Source organism: Fomitopsis serialis (assembly GCF_022376445.1).
Source record: "Fomitopsis serialis strain Sig1Antser10 chromosome Unknown B0H18scaffold_18, whole genome shotgun sequence".
Taxonomy (NCBI): Eukaryota; Fungi; Basidiomycota; class Agaricomycetes; order Polyporales; family Fomitopsidaceae; genus Fomitopsis; species Fomitopsis serialis.
Genome location: NW_025954978.1, coordinates 381,297 through 399,196, shown reverse-complemented (window position 1 = coordinate 399,196; position 17,900 = coordinate 381,297). Strand labels below are relative to the sequence as shown.

At 56.4% G+C, this 17,900-nt stretch overlaps 5 protein-coding genes across 5 annotated transcripts; 1 reads left to right on the top strand and 4 right to left on the bottom strand.

Moving 5' to 3' along the window:
- Positions 1-309: 309 nt before the first annotated feature.
- B0H18DRAFT_995344 (OPT oligopeptide transporter protein-domain-containing protein) lies at positions 310-3,318 on the bottom strand. The gene is made up of 14 exons (XM_048045321.1): positions 3,217-3,318; positions 3,104-3,167; positions 2,957-3,045; positions 2,786-2,897; positions 2,618-2,737; positions 2,344-2,456; positions 2,249-2,317; positions 2,011-2,060; positions 1,920-1,960; positions 1,823-1,871; positions 1,461-1,663; positions 1,268-1,407; positions 1,006-1,214; positions 310-957 (listed from the first exon to the last, which is right to left on the bottom strand). The coding sequence occupies exons 1-14, from the start codon at positions 3,237-3,239 to the stop codon at positions 572-574; spliced, it is 1,668 nt and encodes a 555-aa protein (XP_047895824.1). The 5' UTR covers positions 3,240-3,318; the 3' UTR covers positions 310-571.
- A 439-nt stretch (positions 3,319-3,757) lies between these two features.
- B0H18DRAFT_1147762 (uncharacterized protein) lies at positions 3,758-5,216 on the bottom strand (the record flags this gene model as incomplete). The annotated part of the gene is made up of 5 exons (XM_048035707.1): positions 4,669-5,216; positions 4,500-4,593; positions 4,333-4,434; positions 4,199-4,280; positions 3,758-4,172 (listed from the first exon to the last, which is right to left on the bottom strand). The coding sequence occupies exons 1-5, from the start codon at positions 4,861-4,863 to the stop codon at positions 3,758-3,760; spliced, it is 888 nt and encodes a 295-aa protein (XP_047895823.1). The 5' UTR covers positions 4,864-5,216.
- A 1,773-nt stretch (positions 5,217-6,989) lies between these two features.
- On the top strand, positions 6,990-9,672 carry B0H18DRAFT_1117183 (uncharacterized protein; the record flags this gene model as incomplete). The annotated part of the gene is made up of 7 exons (XM_048033538.1): positions 6,990-7,154; positions 7,208-7,291; positions 7,369-7,624; positions 7,775-8,566; positions 8,619-8,962; positions 9,015-9,599; positions 9,661-9,672. The coding sequence occupies 7 exons, from the start codon at positions 6,990-6,992 to the stop codon at positions 9,670-9,672; spliced, it is 2,238 nt and encodes a 745-aa protein (XP_047895822.1).
- Positions 9,673-9,937: 265 nt separating this feature from the next.
- B0H18DRAFT_1084007 (NAD-P-binding protein) lies at positions 9,938-10,963 on the bottom strand (the record flags this gene model as incomplete). Its single annotated transcript, XM_048031733.1, has 4 exons — positions 9,938-10,261; positions 10,317-10,375; positions 10,432-10,884; positions 10,939-10,963. The coding sequence occupies 4 exons, from the start codon at positions 10,961-10,963 to the stop codon at positions 9,938-9,940; spliced, it is 861 nt and encodes a 286-aa protein (XP_047895821.1).
- A 723-nt stretch (positions 10,964-11,686) lies between these two features.
- On the bottom strand, positions 11,687-12,456 carry B0H18DRAFT_162390 (uncharacterized protein). The gene is made up of 2 exons (XM_048036934.1): positions 12,153-12,456; positions 11,687-12,096 (listed from the first exon to the last, which is right to left on the bottom strand). The coding sequence occupies exons 1-2, from the start codon at positions 12,376-12,378 to the stop codon at positions 11,879-11,881; spliced, it is 444 nt and encodes a 147-aa protein (XP_047895820.1). The 5' UTR covers positions 12,379-12,456; the 3' UTR covers positions 11,687-11,878.
- Between the last annotated feature and the right edge of the window lie 5,444 nt (positions 12,457-17,900).

Genomic DNA, 17,900 nt, shown 5'->3' with positions numbered 1-17,900 from the left:
GTCGTGGTCGAAGGTTGAAATGAAGCGCTGTGGCTGCGAACCGGCCAGCCACAGACGCGTGTGCACGCGATCACGTGGCTGTGGCTCGACATCCCGGCCCCCGACTCCCGGGATTCCAGTGTGGCTCTGGCTTGATGAGACTCGGACGGCCACTCCGTCACTGAGAATCACCATCTTGTTATCATGCAAACATTCAGCTGCAGCTCAGGTGGTAGCCTTGCGCGCCCCGGTATCTTGGGCGTTCCGAGCTGAGGTTACGCCAGCCTTAGCGTAACAGTTCGTTCGGCCCTCATCTTGTCCCGAATAAGATTGAATGGTGACGGTGAAATCGAAATATAATAGAGAGTATCAGGCGAAGAGCACCTTGACGACAATAGCCAGGTTGTTGGAGCCATTGTAAAACAGACGAAACGAGAACTCAGCAACAACTGGCAAACTGTCCCAGTCCACCATCTGTCCCCTAGCCTGTGCTAGTCAAGGAAGACACATAGCATTGACGTGTCATCCAGTCTACGTAGCCCCTTCACCTCTATCACTTGCTTACTAGTACAGACAAAGCGCCTACGACACCTCAAGCGGGACACCCTCCGCACATACCATGGCCGCATCCCCAACAGCTCGCAACGCCGATGCCCCACGTCCTCAGCACCAGCGATACGATGCTAACCACGCCCTCCCCGAGCACGAAACCGCTCGCGATGATAATCAACTTGATCCCGCCCTTGTCGCGGCCCACGCGCGTGTAATATACGTGCTCGACGATCCCTCCGATCAGACGAGCGATGGAGAAGGACGGCGTGTTCAGGAAACCGATGGCGAAGGCGACGCCGGAAGGGATCCATTTCGCGTGCGGCAGGCCCTGTCGTTGCGCATATGCCTTGACGGCAGCTACGGCCCCGAAGATGGCCGCAAAGATGACCATGAACTCTTTGCTCTTCGCTGGCAGCTCGCCGTCACCTACGTGATCATCAATAAAGAAAATCGGACGGCGAGTGAGATACGTACGCAGAAGGCGCGCGAGCCCTAGCCAGACATACGCTGTGGGCGCAGGGAAGGAAGGCCCGGGAATTTCGTACGCGCGCTGGTAGAGCGTGTACGCGGTGGTCGTCACGAGGATGGACAGCAGCGAGCCTAATAGTTGACCGAAGAACTGCGCGCGAGGAGACGCGTGTATGAGATGGCCCGTCTTCAAGTCTTGCATCAGGTCGCCCGCTCTGGCGTGCGTACTGACTCAGCAAGGGAATGTAGGCCCACTGGGATCACTCACTGTTGAGCGCCAGCCTCAGCGACGCCTCCAGCAATAATGTTTGCGACGATGTTGCCAGGTTGTATCCACGCAAAGAAGAGCTGGCTGATCTTGCCGAGGCCGCTGACAGGGTTTAAGTCCGTCTCCCCAAGGCGCGAACGCTGACCGACGGACGTCAGGTTATCTGACATTCGACAAAATGATCACGCAGCACACACCCAAGAACACTGAGCAAGCCGCCCATCACGAAGCCGAGGAACGTCGCCCATGGCTTGATGCCCTCGTCTCCAAACACCACCCACACGAGAATCGTCCCGAAGACGACGCTGCCGCCGAGGCCCCAGGCAACCCAACGCGTCGGCACGAGTCTGTCCGGCGACTCCACCTCCTTGTCGTCCATAACGTGGGTTCGCCGTCCTGCAGGGCGATCGCGCCGCGCCAGACTTCTTGTAGAACACCTCGGCGAGGACGGGCACTAGCGAGATAAGACTATCTGCGCACATGATGGCGAGGGACACCCAAAGGATCCAGCCGCGCGAACCAGTCGTCATGTCGCCGACCGGACCTGGGCCCAACCGGAGTGCTTTGCCACGGGTGAGAGGATGGCCCAGCCAACTAGCATACCCTGTCGTATGTCTAGCGGCAGCTATGGTCGAGACAAGTCTAGACTCACGAGGTTCATACTGAGAGTAGTCGGGAAGCCCATAATGATACCTATACAGCGTCTAAGCATCGTACGATTACAATCGCGTTTGCCGTGAAACTGACCTTGCCCGATATACGACAGACTGGTGTAAACGTCCACAACCACTCACTTGCAAGTGCGTCCCGAACAGAGGATAGAAAAGACGACCGGAAAAAGTACGCGGCAAGCTACAGAGGAAACGTCAGTTTATGCGCTCATCGCGTGGACATCAACACTGACGGTCATCACGCCAGAGGCAGCAAACTCCAGATGAGAGCGCCCCAACTCTCTTGAGGCGCAACGTCGACGACCTCCACTCGGCATCCGCGACCAGGTGCTCTTCCTCCATGGGCATACCCGGCGTATCGGGATCTGGGATGCCTGAGCTTCCTCTGCGTCTAGTTCGCGATACCCATGGCGCTGTCTAGCAGTCGGAGTAGTGTCTGGAGGTGGTATTTGGTGCAGGACGGAAATCAGCTGCGCCGTTGCCGTCCCAGATGGGAATGCAAGCTGTTCTTCGATGATCTGGCAAGTGGAAAGGTCAATGTCGTTGCAGACGCCGTATACGCCCTCTGAGAGGCTGGACTCACAACTTGCTTGCGAATTGGCGGAGACAAAAATACGCTGCGCAACAGTTAGATTGATGCTGCATACATGCGGGGAGCTGTTTACCCAAAGAAAGCGACTGCGAGTGACCAGCCGACCGCGTCTAGCCAAGACAGATGCAGAGCAGGGACACCGTCACGTTCCTCGTCCAGGAGGCTCAGTGCGGGGAGGATGCCAACAAATCCTGCAGCTAGGGGCATCTGTGAAAGACTAAGGAGAAACACGAGGGACAATGGGCGCAAGCGTACCGTGCCAGTCGCGACGGCGATCGTCTGCAGGACGACGTTCTCCTGTGGGCTCATAGGCGTAGGGAAGAACTTCGAGACCAGGAATCCGATCAACGCTGACTGGAGAGACATCCTGCATAGCATTTGGTAACGTTGTATGACCCAGCAGCTGGGCTAGTTGTGTGTACGTACATACTAATCCATCCTGTCTGCAAACCGAAGTAGAGGTTCGTGAAGCACAGGAGACATCCGATCAACAAACCGCAGAAAGCCACCCGGAACTGTCGATCACAAAGGTGCTGTCGGTATGAGATAGTTCGTCTGATGCAGGGGACTGACCGTGAACTCCTGCTGTCCGCCATCCAGCTTTCCCGCACCACGACGCGCCTGCCTACGAAGCCACCTTGCATACCGGTCAACGGGTGAGAATGTACGACTGGGTGAATACGCACTTGACCCGCGTGCCGATGCTCATGATGGTTGTGTTGCCCTCGGTGTCCCTCGCATAGGCTGAAGGCGAGTCAGAAGGGCTGGGTGCCTGGTGTGTGAGCGGAATGGAGAGCGGGACACCCGCAAGCGCGCGCGTTACTCATTTCCCGCAGCGCGTTTCGGCACGTGCTACGCGCATTGAGCGCTTGAGCACCCTGGCTCGTTCCCGCTGGCCACTGGACGTGGAACGTATCATCGACCGGAAGAGTCAGGCCTTCAGGCTAATATTATGTGACAAATCCGGGCAGGTTCCCATTCTCTACACACTGGCACCACGCATCGATGTATGGGAGCGATTCAAGGAGTCAAGAAGTCTCAGCCTAAATGAAACGAAACCGTCCTCAGGCTGCCAATGCGCGCAGATCAACGTATACTTCTAGTATTTGCGACCGGTGCGATATACATATACAATACACAAATGATACACATAGACGTACTCTGAACACCGGTGGTAGCTGCCTCTGCATCATCTCACACTTGAACCCCCCAAACCCGTGCTCCGCCTCATCGGCCCAAGTTTGACGAGCCCTCGCCACGATCATCCGACCCGAATGCCGCACGTCGTCCAAAGGCACCACCAGACCCCCACTGCGACGTCCCAGGCGCAGCCGACGGCGACGATCGGAACAGTTGATCGTGCTCCCAGTCATACGCGGCCGGCCGCGCGTAGGTACGTTCTCGCTCTCGTTCTCGCTGGCCGCGATTGAGAAGGTACGTGCCCAACCCACCGAGTGCGGCGCCCGTCCAGAAGCCTGGATTGAGGCCGCCCCCTGTGGCGGGATTGACACCAGGTGTTGACCCGGGGTGCTTCGAGTACGGCGGCGGCGGATCATTTGGGCCCGGAGAGTGTCCTCCGTTGCTGCCGAACCACCCTGGTGCACTGTCCGGAGGACGAGGTCGTGAGCCAGAGGGTTGCGTGCTACCTGTACGGCTCCGAAGCAAGACTTGATGAAGCTGTACAGGATGAACAGAAGACACGCTGTCCACACGATTGTGAAAACTGCAGCAGACGGATTGTCGCGTGCAGCTGTGGGCCGTCCTGTGAGATAACGTGAACAAGCTGACGAAGGGATGCGCACCTCCAATCCAGTTGAGGATTCGCGAGTGGTGGCGGTGGTGTTCCTCCGGTCGACGCAGGGCATCCGGAATTTGAACCAAGCGATATTCAAGCCCGCAGGACCCTAGTGCGAGGGACACTGTGCTCAGCGCGCCGTATTCCAGTTATGTTAGGAAGTCAACGTCGCACCTTTCACGACATACGGATCCCCGGGGCCACTCCATCCCTCACACGATACCTCGACTCTCCCGAATCGCAGTGCCTCCGGGAGGTCTGCTTCGCACTGATACAGATCACGCATCAGCTTCACGCCCGACCACGGGCCCGGAGTACTCGAGTAGATCAACCGTGTGCTCACCTTCCAGTCCACGTCCGTCCCATGCCCACCAGCATTCGCGCAGCGCACAACGTCGGGCTCATACAATCTACACGCCTTTCCAAGGCACGTGAGCTGTGGTATCGAGCTGCCTCTCTTTGACAGCGTCAATGCGTCTTTGTAGAACGTGAGCGATGGTATGCGCTCGAGCGCGACCTTCGACAGCATCTTGGTCATGTCTGCCGGCTCTACAGAGCCCACCCGGATAATCAGCCTAGGTGGTGGTGGAGAAGAAAGAGACGGTGCAGCCGCAAATCATATTCAGTGGCAAGCCCTAGATACGACTGCGCCTAGGCGGTTACGTGGAGCAACGTGTATGCCTCCGCAAACTGAGTTTCAGACATCTTGATCGAGCTGAAGGTGAAGCATACCAGGCAAATAGATATGTACATCTGATATCACATGAGGCCGAGAAGCTGCATAACTTGGACCACGATAATCCGGACAGCGAACAGCAGGTAAGCAGGCTCCTCAAGACGAGGGTAGAGAACTGAGCGCTGAGCGTCAAGTCGTGGTCGGGGCGTTGTCGGGGCGTGGTCAGAAAGTCTGAGTTTCAGAAAGAACGGGCGCAGGCCAGCGCGTGATTTTGCGTTGGCGCGCGGGCTGCGCCGCCGCGTCTGTGGCTGCCAGCGGTGCTTCGTCCCAGCTTCATCCTAACGTAGCGTCGAACCCCGTTCAACCACATCCACGCGCGATTCTCGAGCTCTGTAAAGATTTCTAGCATGTTGACTTACGGGAATTACATCTCAGGCTAGTGTTCAGTATGCACCGACAAGCCACAGCTACCCTATGGACCCAGGGTCTTGCGAAGTTACGACTCAACTATCATCGAGCGACACTGGCTCTGCCACAGACCATCCGAACAAACCAGCTCTGTGCGTAATCTCTTCTTCCTTCCTCGAGAGTACAGCAATTAATGCAAGACAGGAAACACATGCCCGACCGGCGACTATAAGTCGACGAAGGAGTTCATGTCTGCCCTTCGGGGCACAGTAAGCGGGATTCGTTTCTCCGTCCAATACTTACCGATGATGTTTTTCATTCAGAATCATTGTATACAAGCGCACAAGCCAGATGCAATCGACCGAAACACCAGCCCCGAAAATGTGACGGCTTTTGATGGGTGGACCCGTCTCTTCCGACTCTATGCTCGACTTCGACTACGCTTTCAACTGGAAGGCAGCATCAAGAAATCTAGACAAGCTGAAGACGAGGCGAACTGGAAGCGAATGTCGAGGAGCACAAAGGAGTCAAGGTGAGCCAGAGAACATCGAGTCCAGTACACTGAATCGTGCTCGATTGTCAGGACTCATCGAGCTTCATAGCGATGAAGATCATTGACAGGTACGTCGCTTACGATGTTGAGTAAGACCTAGAGTCCTTTCTATAGCTCTTGTCGTGACTGCGCCGTCTTACGGCACACAAATCACGGCAGCTATCCACCTTATAGGACCTGTTCGCATTTTCGAAGCACTGGATAGCAAGACCATGAAGTGATGTTCCTCAAGAGACCGATGCGATTTGAGGTCAACAACAACGATCCACTGACCACCCTCGTTCGCGATTTCGAAAGATTGTGCCTCCGCAGTATACCTGTGGATTGCGAGCCGCCTGGCAGCTACTGTGACTCCCCTGACGTACAAGCGCGTATTGGCGCTGTTCGGCCGCGCTCTAGCCAGTTCGTCTTGGCCGGAGAATGACCACGCACCGCCATTCAAGCTTCCGCGGGACTGCGACACCTCCGAATCAGAGACGGGATCCATTGCCGGCGAAACGGGCTTGTAGCACGAAGATGAGCAGGTAGTAGCCTCGAAAGGTCGTTCGCTCGCGCCGGTAAATCTGAAATGTCTCCTATCTAGTCTGAGCGCGCTCTTATATATATCTGTACTATAAGTATCGCATGTTCTGTATACAGTGGAATCGATATCTGGATTCTGCTTGTCTACAGATGATAGATCTGGAACTTGGAATTACGGTACTTCCACGTGACCGCGTGCGCACGCGTCTGTGGCTTGGTCGCAGCCACAGGTGACAGCGCCTCAGAGTCTGCCAGTGGCATTCTCAACGTCAACGTTCACTGTAGCGTTCAACTTCATCTCGTTTCTGTGCACTGTCATCCTTGTCTCTAGATTTCGAACCTCAGAATCCAGCCCAATATCTAGCTCTTCCACCTCATCGCTTGCATTGGAGATGTACGGGACAATGTGTACCAGGTGGCGCCACTGGCAGCCCAACGTGCGACCACCCACACGGAGCGAACACGCCAGTCAAGCGAAGTGAGCAAGGAGTCTTGGGCAGCCGAGATGGACAGCAACATGAGTCTCTTCGACCAGAGTTTGAAGGACTTCTTTGACGTCTATGTTCCGTTTGACGGTCAATTGGTTGGCTGTCGACCGTGGTCAGACCCGGCTGCTGTCTTTGCAGACGTCCCTTTTTCGGAACCGGAGACGGAAAGGTGCTCAAAGCTGGTATGTTTAGCTGCCTGACTGAATTGGAGATCTGTGCCTGACTCCTTGGTTAGATCGAAGCACTCGAGAGCATTGTTGGCGATTTTGAGCCCGAGCGCAAGCCGCATTTCGCCGATAGCAGCAGATGCGACGCGAGCGTAAGACACCCGTTCCCGGGGTGGGAAACAGAACAACACTATACCATGCCAGATATCCTCATGTCTTCCCGGGCGAGGGCGACGAAAAGTGGGGGCATACGTGGCGAGACATATCAATGGTTTTTGAAATCGAGCAAGAAAAACACAAAGACCCATTTGGCGACTATGGCCCACAAAACTATAATTCAGCGACGAGCGGGCTCATACAAGTCGCAAAGAGCGCAAGGAACATCATGCTGACCCACGGGATGCTCTTTGTGTACGTCGTCGGCATTTACGACACCATGGCTCGATCTACCGGTTCGATCATGCAGCGGGAGTCGCATCCCGATCGTTCGACATCAAAAGCATCCCTGGCCTATTCATGAACTGATCTGGCGGTTCGCATCATCGAGCGCGTGTCGGCGGCTAGTGGGGAACCCTCGCCGCTATGGTCCTGGCGCGGATCCGTCGCTTCAACGAGCTACTGAAGAGGACATCAAGCTGGCGACGAGGAGCACAAGAGCAGGGAGCCGTCTCACGGAGGACGAGAAGCAAGCGTGCCGATGGATGACGGCGATCAATACAACGAGGATGGCTCGGAGCTTGGGGCGGTGAGGTATCTACTCTACCGACTTCGTGACCTGAATCCGCGGCTATTCTCGCGATCGACGACAGTCTGGGACGCACTCGAGGAAGGGACGTGGCAGTTCTGCGCAATCAAGGAGGCATGGAGGCAACTCGCTCACGACCGTGAAGATGTGCTGTACAACCACCTTCGTGAAGCGTACCGCAACCGGCCGTGGTGGGAGATGGTCGAAGACCACGTATTTATGCACTGCAACGACGAGCCTGGTCCGGGAAAACCCTTGCTACCTGACGGGTTTCAGCTGGACGACGCAGGATGTCCCATACTCACGGAAAAGTTGGAGGAGATGGTGGTTGCCGCCTCGCTCGACATAGGCGTCACAGAATTATACGGACTTCCGGACGTAGCATATGGCGAAGACCTCGGCGCACGTGAAGCAGCTAAGGTCCTGTCAAGTCTGCGCAGCTCCAGATCGTCGACTTTCGAGGTAAGTGACGCAGACCTGGATTTACTTGCCAGCAGTGCCGATCGACCGCCTGCGTACGAGGCCTACCATCGCACAGTCTGTGGCTGGCTGATGAGTGCTGAGGAAGCGACCTACAATGAACGGAGCCATATGCGACTGGTGATGAGGACTGTCGGCCGCCCCTTGTCGGACTTCAGGTCGACGAAGGAACTCGTCAGAGCCCTTCGAGACGCTATCCACGGTACGTTTGTTCCGCTTTGCGCGGATGGTCGATGTTGCTCATTCAGGACCAGGGCATCGGCAGGCATATCGGGCAGGCATGATCCATCGTGATATCAGCGAAGGAAATGTGATGATTGTTGACGACGGAATGTGTTCCTTCGTCGGCTTTCTGCTCGATCTCGATTACGCCTTTGATTGGAAGGCGGCGCTACGACACGCGGGCTGGCCGGTCAACGAGGCACGTTGGAAGGAATTCGTCAATGCATACAACGAAAATCCGCCTGACCCTCATCGTCCCGTGCCTCCTGAAACGCACACCCCCGTTTTTGGCCCTGGAGCAAAGGACAATATAGGACAGGATAACGAGTTTGACCAGGCTAAGTTGCAAGTGAAGATGAAGTTGAGGGAGAGAATAGTGGGTATCGAATATCTCGAGTACGGGGTGCACGGACTGATTGTCTTTGTAGGGCACGCTTGACTTCATGGCCATCGAGATACTAGAGACGTATCTTGTCCATGACGTCCACCACGACCTTGAGTCCTTCTTCTGGCTCTTATTGTGGATTGTTCTGCGACATACAAACCACACAAACCATTCGAGTCACGTTATCTACCTAGAGATTTTCAATGCGCAGGACGACAAGAACAGCGCACAGAAGAAGAAGTATTTCCTCACAGAATCGATGGAATGGGAGGTGAAGGATAACAAGCCACTGACAACTCTCATCTACGACTTCAAAGACTTATGCCTCGACAACGTCCCGACGCGTGGCGACCGAGGGTCAGCCACAATTTCTCTCACTTACGAGAGCGTATTGGCAGTCTTCGACAAGGCACTTGCGGATCCGTCTTGGCCGGAGAACGACAGTGCGCTGCCGTTCAAGCTTCCACGCGATGCCAGTAATTCGCAGTCGGGGCAAAACGAATCTGCAGAATCGCGTCAGGACGAGAAACGCACCAGGGGAGCTGACGACATGGACCGCATTGAGGAGAAGGTGGACAACGACGATCCATTTGGAATGCGAAAACGTGCTCTTGGCAAGAAGTCACAGGTAGGTTGTCAGTTTGAGCTCTGTGTGCTTCAAGCTCGGGAAATCTGAATAGAGTTCGTAGGTCGACGGGTGAACATGCGACTCTGAATGCGTTGTCTTGATGTACAAGTATCTTATCAGGGCTGTTTGTCCAACTCTTGAGTTCTCATGCTGATGTACTCTCAACCGTATGCGTGGCAATGCGAGATCCATTGTACTATGACCCGGGCCGTCACTGCTCAGAGTACGCTACTGGTACATAATCATTCACTATGCCCACTGCTGGCATGAGCTCTCCGAGTTATGCGTGAGATCATTCATACATGCTCTATTCGTATAGCAGACGAATTCTGCTGACCTCACGCAGCCACAGGCAAGTCCTCCGACCACGACGCGAACTGTTCCGCATTCGCGAGCAGTTCGCCCGTCTTCTTCTTTGCCGTTCCCACAGCATCTTTCCCCAGTGGAAAATTCAATGGGGGGTTCTCCAGCGCAGCGATCTTGTAGATCACGTCTACTGCTCCCGCAGCTGAAGGGGTCCCCGGAGGGAAGGTATCACTAGCCAGGTACTTCCTGACGATGGCCGGTGTCAATGTCGGCTTTGTATAGGCAGGGTGAGGGTCCACGCGGAAGATGCTCCGCAATCCCGACGTGCTGAAACCCCCGGACTCGATAATAGTGATCTGCAACGACATATCAACTGGGCGTCCGATGCCGACGATTTACATTCGGGCTTGCCTTTATGTTCCAGTCCGGGTCCAGCTCGGCAGCAAGTCCTTCGCTCAAACCCTCGAATGCTGATCGCGTAGGATCGTCAGTTTACGGCATGGGATCACCCTGGTTCAATACTCACCGCGTTTGCTCGCACAGTAGTAGCCCATGGCTGCGGAGCTGGCGTAGACGGCGACCGAGCTCATCTGCAGCAGTCGGCCGCCCTGTGGCTTGTTGACGTCGCGGAAGATACGCACGGCCTCCCTGCTGACGTTCGCGGCCCCGAAGAAGTTCACGTCGAACATCGCACGCGCTTGCTCATCCGGTGTTCCCTCCACCTCGGCGAGGATGCCGTACCCGGCGTTGTTGAACACCACGTCGATACGCCCGTACTTCTGCACGGCTTCAGCAAACGCGGCTGTGACCTCTTGCGGCTTCGAGACGTCGAGCTTGATGACGAGCAACTGGTCGGAGCTGTACTTGGCCGCGAGGTCAGCGATGACCTCTGGCTTTCTGAGGGTGGCGACGGCGATATCGCCCTTCTCCAGCACTAGTTCGGTCATGTTCCGACCAAAGCCGCTGGAGGATCCAGTAACTGCGACAAATTATGAACACTGTGTGCAAAAGCGTGTCGAGGGGTACTACTCACTGAACCAAACTTTAGGAGACGGCATCTTGGTGATCTTGTTAACAGTACCGCCGCATCGTCCAGTCCCCCTTTTATACGCACACACTTCCGATGGCCGTGGTGAGTTTCACCCATTCCAAGAGATCTGCAGGGCATTCCGCACGTTCACGACCTCCATTACATATGGTGGCGGCGGATTCAAGGCGGAATAGACGTCGAATATTGAGGGCATGACTAAGCAAGCTACTAAGTCCGAGTCCGTCGGAAATGGCCTTCCCTTGGCCTTCCCCGCGCAGATGTGGCGCCCAGACCTGAGACCAGGTAGTCTCCGTTGCAGACCATACAAGCCGGCGAGCGTCTTGTCACATGGAGACCAGGGTATTGTCAGTTAGTCTCGCTCAAGACCCTTCATGCGGCGCTAGCCGTGTGGGGTTTGTGTCGAGCCTATACTTACTGTCATAGTAAGCACTGACTATTGAAGAGTAGTATACGTACTGACTGCCTGTAAGTAGTACCATCGCGGCGGAAGTCGGACGTGCCAAGTCGCCGCTATGTCGTATGGCATCACTGTCAACATGAACGTTTGAACAGTACTAAGTAGTTTACGCACTCCGTGGTTTGTCCGTGGTCTCGGGAACTCAGTGCGTCTATGTTTCGCCTTGTGGATCCAGAGCCTGAGACGGCCGTCTCAATCTGACGAGAATTGCGTAATGCGAACTGACGAAACCTGTGTATTCCCACAACATGTCAGTCCAGTGTCAGTCTACATGGGCACATCGCAGCCACTAGGCTCAGGAACATCCGCTGACTTTATCCCCTTATGTGAGCTTGGCAGGCATCGTTCTTAACTGCCGATGAACCATATGTTAGCATTGCGAAGAGAGCGACAACAGAGTGGGACGATATATAAAAGCCTATACGAAGTAGTCAGGTGAGCAATCAGTATCCCCAGTTGAACGTCTCATGACGACTGCAAGAAAAGCGCCGTTAACAGATCCGTTGCGTTCAGACGGTAGGTATCCGCGGTGAATTGGACCGACGGCACGGGGTCCACGAAAGTCAGCAGCGGAGGCGCGTCCAGGGAGGAGTTCCACAACGGCCATGTGATGTTTGACAGATAGCTGACGTTGGCTGCCACATCGCTAGGCGCGTTCGGGTTGAGGTAGTGGGCGAAGTAGACTGTAAAAATACGGGTGATCAGTAAGCCGCCGCTGTTGGTATACTTGTGGACCCACTCAATGCGTCCATCCCTATGTAGTCAATGTCGGTGAAGAACTCGGGGATATCAGCCGTGTGGTAGGTGCCGATGTAAGGCCCGTCATTCCTCATGAAGCCTATGTCGAGCCAGTCAGGCTTATGGTAAAAGAGCACAGTGAGTTGGCTGCGTACGGAAGGCCCATGCGTTCTGAGTCGGCGATGCGTTCTTGAGCAGATGACGTCTCGGGGCCTGGAATACCACATCGCCCTTGAATGCTGCCATTCGCTTGTATTGAGGACTATCGAATTGCAGGTCAGCGCGCACTCTGAATCATCGTGGAAAGGGATATCGCATCAGCAAATTGGGCAATTCCTGAGCATCTGACCAGCTGACAGCCTCGTCTCAGAAGCTCAGTTCACTCAGACTTACCAGTTGCTTTCAGAGACAAACAGTTGTCAGATCGGTGAAGTATTCTCTATTGAACAAAATCTGACTACAATTGTCGTGCATATCTGTATTGAATGTTCGGAACAATGTAGGCGAACCTCGTAAACCACGGTGAACAATAATGGGAAATGTCGGATTTCAACAGCTCTACTCTTAGACTCGTAAGTTATAGCATAGCTTGTACAGTACTGATACGGTCGCGCCGGCACTCATTCATCGGTGTACATCACTCACGCCCTCGACAGTAGCACTACATCCGAGCCCATCTAACACCATTATATCAGATCATTAGCTACTCACATATATAAGTAGATAGGGAAGCAGATACGACCCTCTCACCACCCGTTCGTCGGCCGAGCCTGCACTCAGGGCTGATATGCTCACGGTTACCGTACGCATCGTGCTGGACGTCGTTGTGCCTTGTGCCCACCTGCGTGCCCACCTACCCGTTCGCTTGTGTACATGCTGTCCGGACGTCGGCCGTGTTTGCACGCTGCGCCCGGCGCGCTCGCGGTCGGCGTGCACATTGTGCTTCACGTCGCCGTGTCCTGTACCTGCAGTCAGCTCGCTCACTCGTAGGTCTCTGCACTCACCCGTCTGCGCTCGCCCTCGCCCGTCCTCGCCATCCGCTTGCCTTTCCCCGCCATCCACTCGCCGTCCGCACACCATCCACACGCCTCCCGCCCGTGTCCGCCCTCTGCTCGTCACTGTGGCCGCGTCCACAGTGCGTTCGTCGCCCGTGTTCGTACGCAGCACCTTTGCCGTGCACGCTTGGGGATGAGACTGTACGTAGGTTGTGACGGAAGCATTTCTGAGGTTCGCGAGGGCCGGGGTAGTTTGAAAGGTGGACGTATCGGGAAACGGGGACAAAACGGGGATCTTGGGCATATGTGGATGGGAGGAGAAGGCTCAGCGTCACTCAACAGAAGAGAGACAGTATGGGGGATCCCGCACGGGTCTGCGCGGACGAGCAGGACGAGAGGGTCGACCAATGAGACGGTCAAAACCGGTCAATAGACGAGCGGGTTAACAGATGAGGGGGCGAGAAGATCGATAAACGAGAAGGTCGACGAACGAGAGGGTGAGCGGACGGCAGGCGGGAGGGATGACGGGCGAGCGCGAGGGATAACGGGCGAGCGCGAGGGCGGGACGGCGGGAAAGTCAGACAATGGGTCAGCGGAACGGCGGCTGAGCGAGATAGCGGGCGAGTGAGTGGGCGGGAGAGCGGAGGAAACAAGAGGAGTGCAGATGAGAACGGGCGAGCGGGCGAACCAACAAGGCGGCGAGGGTGAGCGGGCGGGCTAGCGAGAGAACGAGAGAACGAGAGTGGGCAGACGAGCGTGCGGATGAGCGGGTGGGTGAGTGTGCGAGCGAGTAGGCAGACTAGTGAGCTAGCAAGAGGCCTAGGGCGGGCTGGCGAGCAGGCGGGCGAACGAGCAAGCAGGAATACGCAAGGGGCGGGCGTCGCACTCACCTATACTATCTTCCGTGGCCTACCTCCTCCAGCTCCGTGTTATACACGCGTCTCCATCGCGATTTGCGTGTGCTTGGACGCTACCGTAGTACCGACGCTAGTGTCAAAGTTGAACGTTGAGTCGTGGAGGAGGCAAGGAGGAGGCGACTCACGAGAAGTGCTAAGCGCCTCAGCCACGACACGTCACGCACGCCTCGCCGGACTTCCAGTTCGAGTCTCAGAGTCCGCCTTCACTAGCCACTGCCAGTCGTCCCATCCTCCCTGCCTGCTTCGCCCTCGCTAGCCCGCCGCCGACCTCCAAGAGATACTGGCAGGCGGGCCCGTCCGCAAGAGACAGCACGTGTCAAACGGACCACTGCACGGCTGAAGACCGCGCTGTACGCGACTGCAACGAGCCCCAGCAACGCGCCAAGAGCGTCGCTGGAGGCTCGCGAAGGGCTGACATGCAGGGAGGAATGTGGCCAGCAGGGCCAGCGAGTCGGGTGAGTACGCCGCGTTCCACCTCGACTCCGAGCCCACCAAGTACGAGTGGATGAAGTCGAACACAACGGAGACAACCCCGGCGCACGTTTGCCCAACGAGCACAAGCGCATACGGATACAACACGTACAGGTACGACAAGACCAGCTCGTCGCACACCCGCTCGCTTTCCGTCTCGCTCACCCGCTATTCCACTCGCCTGCCGCTTCACGCGCCCGCCGCTCTCCTCGCCTGTTGTCGAACCCGCTGTCGCTCCCTTCGCCTGCCGTCCTGCTCGCCTGCCGGTCCTGTGCCCACTGCCTCGCTCTACCTGCCGTTCCTCTCGTTTGTGTCCCTCTCGCTGCCCTACTTACCTGCCGTGTCGCTCACCCATCGTCCCGCTTGCCCGTACAAACCCGTGCATAACCCGCAGACCCGTTGACCCGCATAGCACCCGTACCCGCTGTGGCGGGTCTGTACCGGGGCGGGTATGGGTCCGGGTTGAGCCTGGAATAGCCGTGCTCGGCCTTAGGTGTCATGCGCAAGCCCGAGAAAGATATATCCTTCGAGCACGAACATGGTGAGAAGCATGGCTCGCCCGCTCTATCTATGCCAATCTGATGAGCCTGAGCCGAGCGAGTGCCAGCCCGCCCAGTGCCGCTCTGCGCAAGTCCGCCGAGCAATGACCCACGAGCGAGTGCGAGCTCATCAAGCCTGGTGCATGCGAGCCCGACAGATGGTTGATACGGACGTTCCTCACTCGCGGACGCTGCGCCACTGCGACGTGCAGCACTGGGACGAGGTGTACGGCCCGAAGTACGAGATGTCGATGAAGATGAAGTGTGAATCCATGTGAATCCTGACGGTGCGCGACCAGCTGACGACACAAGCCCGCTGGCACAAACCCAACAGATATACACCTGACGAGCCTCAACATACCGCGCACGGACCCACCAGCATCGAACATCAGGAAAACATGCAATCTGTCTGACGGCCCTGTCAGGGGGTTCAGAAGCCTTCAGAAGCCTTCAGATTGCCCCAGATTGCTTCAGATTTTCAGCCCTCATGACCTCAATTTTTTTCGATGCTGACTCGTCAGACAGGATTTTCAGAGTGTTCAGACAGCTTGTCAGACTACCCAGCTCGTCAGGCAGATCAGCCAAAACATAGAAATTGAGTCAATCATATTCTATTGATTGCTACTACTGTACAAAATAGTGCTTGCTAATTATGATGTATCGTACGCTTGTACGGGCTACCATCTGCCTGGTGAATGTACCTGGAATCGCTCCCGCTCGTTGTGTTCGTACTCGTTGGCCAAGCTGCTTCTCGGGCTGCGGTGCGGTGCGGCACGCTCATCCTTCACGGGCCTATGCGCATGGAGCTGGGGCATGCCAGGCTGCGCCGGATGCCTGGTGGACTGTTGTTTGTCACAGTGTTGCTCGTTGAGCTGTGTCGTACCGGGACCGCGTCGTACCGGGCCCGCGTCGTACCGGTGCGCGTCGTACCGGTGCGCGTCGGTTCGTGATCCGTATCCGTAGGCGGCCAACTTCTCTTCATCAGGAACTTGCGCAATCTGTCTGACGGCAGTCTCAGGGACTTCAGAAGGCTTCAGAAGGCTTCAGACAGCTTCAGATTGTCTCAGACAGTCAGTCCTCAAGACCTCGATTTCTTTTGATGCTACCTCGTCAGACAGAATTCTCAGACCGCTCAGACAGCATGTCAGACAACCCAGCTCGTCAGCCATTTCAGCCAGGACATACAAATCAATTCAATCGGATTCTATTGAGTGCTACTACTGTACAAAATAGTGCTTGCTGATCCATATGTATCGTACGCTTGTGCGAGCTACCATCTGCCCATTGAGTGTGCATGGCGGACTCACTCCCACTCATAGTGTTCGTACTCGGCGGCCTGGCTTCTTCTCGAGCTGGGGTGCGGGACGCTCGTCCTTTACAGGTCTATGCACGTCGGCCCGCTGAGGGCATGCCAGGCTGTTGCTCGAGCCGGTGGGCCCAGGCTGTTGCTTCCCGCTGGTCTGCTCATTGAGCTGGGTCGCACCGGGCTTGGGTACGTCGTGTGCAGTGAACTGACCCTCGTCGTATTAGTGTGCATCAGTTCGTGATATGTACCCATACACGGCCGGCTCTTCGATGCTGACGGGTCCGTGCGCGCCGCGCGGTACGTTGAGGCTCGCCAGGCGGATACCTGTTGGGTTCAATATGTTAACGGCTTTCTGTCGCTGGCGCACGCGCGCACCGGGATCGTTCTCGCCGCGCTCGTGCTCGTTCGGCACAGACAGTACAGCAGCAGCGAAGGACAGGGCGACCTTGAAGCACTGTTCACGGGAGGTCTGCGGACATATCGTCAATTCCACGCCCTCCGAGTATATCTCCGAAGGTGTTGACGAAGGTCATGAGACACTCTTTGAGGTCGTCCATCCAAGGTGCATGAGTTGTGTGGCCTGAGAGACGTGCCGGGGTTTGGGACAGCGCAGAGGTCAGCAGAGCCTTGACGGAGTCGATAGGCGCACAGACGTCGATGGACTGCAGGGCGAGGAACAGGGCCTTGTAGTCACCACCTGGAAGAACAAACTCACGGCGAGTCTTGAGCGTCAAATGGGCGAGGCTGCGGCACCACGAGAGGACGACCAGCGACTCGAACCTCGGCATGCATATGTAGATCCTGGCCAGGTCCGGTGCGGCCTCCTGGATCCGTCCGAGCATGTAGTGCTCACACCTTGTCTTCGTCGCCATCTCGTACTTCGGGCCGTACACCTCGTCCTAGTGCTGCATGTCGAGGTGGCGCAGCGCCCGCGGGATGAGGAGCAGCAGGTCGATATCGAACACCGAGTTGACGTACTAGACCGTGCGGCGCAGGCGAGGGAGGAGCGGCTTCCCCCCGTTCGCCACAGAGAGCGCGCGCCAGACGAGAATGTCGACGGGCGAGTGGTTGAGCTCGCTGGTAGAAGAGGACACGCCACGCGTGGCGCTGGAACCGAGCGAACCGGTCTGGGCAATGGTGCGGCAAGCCATTCGAGAGTAGGCATCGCAGGAAGTAGGATTTTTCGAGGCAAACAAGAAGTGTCAATGAGAATGATGATAGTAACGTTGTAAGACGCACGTACTGGGGCCGTCTCCGTCGTGTTCGTCTCCGTCGTGTTCGTCTTCGGTCGTCCTTGCTGAGCATTTGCTTGCCGCGGTTGGCTACAGGGTCGAGGTGAAACGCGGTGCACTCACCTGAATGTCGCACCCTGCTGGCCACAACCCCCTGTCCTCCCTGCATGCAAATCCTTCGGAAGGCTCAAGCCTCCCAGCGATGCTCTTGGCGCGTCGCTGGGGCTCGTTGCGGTCGCGTACAGCGCGATCTCCGGCCGCGCAGTGGTCCGACTGACACGTGCTGTCT